This window comes from Entelurus aequoreus, linkage group LG17 (assembly GCF_033978785.1).
Source record: "Entelurus aequoreus isolate RoL-2023_Sb linkage group LG17, RoL_Eaeq_v1.1, whole genome shotgun sequence".
NCBI classification, from domain to species: domain Eukaryota; kingdom Metazoa; phylum Chordata; class Actinopteri; order Syngnathiformes; family Syngnathidae; genus Entelurus; species Entelurus aequoreus.
The window spans coordinates 16,785,765-16,788,264 of NC_084747.1; the positions used below are offsets into that span (position 1 = coordinate 16,785,765).

At 32.2% G+C, this 2,500-nt stretch overlaps 1 protein-coding gene across 1 annotated transcript in view; it reads left to right on the forward strand.

Moving 5' to 3' along the window:
* gldc (glycine dehydrogenase (decarboxylating)) overlaps positions 1 to 2,500 on the forward strand; it is a 37,496-nt gene that overhangs the window by 31,968 nt on the left and 3,028 nt on the right. Inside the window, exon 23 of the mRNA XM_062025063.1 lies at positions 1,646 to 1,818. Coding sequence (XP_061881047.1) covers positions 1,646 to 1,818 — 173 coding nt within the window. The remainder of the gene's footprint in view (positions 1 to 1,645; positions 1,819 to 2,500) is intronic.

The window sequence follows — 2,500 nt, forward strand, 5'->3', positions numbered from 1 at the left end:
ATCCAGATTGAAAAATTGAAATAAAATTGTAATTTATGCTGTGAATGAAGTGTATAAATTACAATTCCAAACCAAATGTGAAACCAGTTTAAATCCATATGTGATCCCGATTGAAAATTTGAATATACTGTGTGAATGCCATTTAGAAGTTATAATCCCAAAACAGTTTTTATCCAGATTTAATATTTGGAAGCCGTTTTCAATTTGGCTCGTGTATGTAACATCAGTTAATTTCTGATCCAGATTGAAAATCTGAAATAAAATTGTAAATTACTCTGTGAATGAAGTGTAGGAATTACAATCTCAAACCAGTTTTCATCCATATTTGATCCAGATTTTATATTTGGAAGCCATTTTCAATTTGGCTCGTGTATGCAACATCAGTTAATTTCTGATCCAGATTGAAAAATTTAAATAAAGTTGTAATTTACTCTGTGAATTAAGTGTATAAATTACAATTCCCAACCAAATGTAATCCTTATCTGATCCAGATTGAATACTTGGAAGTAATTTTAAATCTGCCTTACATATGCAACATCAATTGAAATGTGAAACCAGTTTAAATCCATATGAGATCCAGACTGAAAATTTGGAAGCAATTTGAATTTACTGTGTGAAGGCCATTTAGAAGTTATAATCTCAAACCAGTTTTCATCCATATTAGATCAAAATTAAATTTTTGGAAGCCATTTTCAATTTGGCTTGCGTATGCAACATCAGCTAAAAATGTCAAAGCAGTTTTAATCCATTTCTGATCCAAATTGTAATTTACTCTTGTGAATGCAGTGTAGAAATTACAATTCCAAAACAAATGTAATCCTTATCTGATCCAGATTGAATATTTGGAAGTCCTATTAAGTTTGCCTTGCATGTGCAACATCAGTTGAAATGTGAAACCAGTTTAAATCCATATGTGATCCCGATTGAAAATTTGGGAGCAATTTGAACATACTGTGTGAATGCCATTTAGAAGTTATAATCCCGAACCAGTTTTTATCCAGATTTAATATTTGGAAGCCGTTTTCAATTTGTCTTGCATACATATAAACACATGCAACATCAGTTCATTTCTGATCCAGATTGAAAATCTGAAATAAAATTGTAAATGAAGTGTAGGAATTACAATCCGAAACCAGTTTTCATCCATATTTGATCCAGATTTTATATTTGGAAGCCATTTTCAATTTGGCTCGTGTATGCAACATCAGTTAATTTCTGATCCAGATTGAAAAATTTAAATAAAATTGTAATTTACGCTGTGAATGAAGTGTAAAAATTACAATTCCAAACCAAATGTAATCCTTATCTGATGCAGATTGAATATTTGGAAGTCATTTTAAGTTTGCTCTGTATGTGCAACATCAGTTGAAATGTGAAACCAGTTTAAATCCATATGTGATCCAGATCGAAATATTTGGTAGCAATTCAGATTTATTGTGTGAATACTTTGTAGAAAGTGTCATCTTAAACCAGTTTTAATCCATATCTTTTACCGATGGTAGCAATGTCTGGATCTTTCATCTCAAACCAGTTTCAATCCAGATTGTATATTTGAAAGCAGTTAAAATGTGCCACTTTAATTCAATTTTCTCAGTTTTTGTAGTCCATAAGTAGGATTGTAAGATCTGAAATTGACTTGCGTCAGGTTTCCACGCCCCCACAATGTCGTGGCCGGTGGCAGGGACCCTCATGATCGAGCCCACTGAGTCCGAGGACAAAGCGGAGATGGATCGCTTCTGTGACGCCCTGCTGGGCATACGCCAGGAGATCGCTGACATCGAGGAGGGAAGGATGGACTCTCGGGTCAACCCGCTTAAGGTGACCGTTTACACCATGGAAGACTTACTAATTTACCTGTGTGTTTATATGTATGTGTGTGTTTATATGTATGTATGTTTATGTATGTGTGTGTATGTTTATATGTATGTTTATATGTGTGTTTATATTTATGTGTGTGATTATATGTATGTATGTGTGTGTGTTTATGTCTGTATGTGTTTATATGTATGTATGTATGTATGTGTGTGTGTGTTTATATCTGTGTGTTTTATGTATGTGTGTATTTATATGTATGTATGTGTTTCTGTATGTGTGTTTATATGTATGTGTTTATATCTGTGTGTTTATGTGTATGTGTGTGTTTATATGTATGTATGTATGTGTATGTTTATGTGTGTTTATATTTGTGTGTGATTATATGTATGTATGTGTGTGTGTTTATTTATGTCTGTATGTGTTTATATGTATGTATGTATGTGTCTGTGTTTATATCTGTGTTTTATGTATGTGTTGTGTTTATATGTATGTATGTGTTTCTGTATGTGTGTATATCTGTGTGTTTATATGTATGTGTGTGTTTATATGTATGTATGTTTATGTATGTGTGTGTGTTTATATGTATGTGTGTATGTTTATATGTATGTTTATATGTGTGTTTATATTTATGTGTGTGATTATATGTATGTATGTGTGTGTGTGTGTGTGTGTTTATATCTGTGTG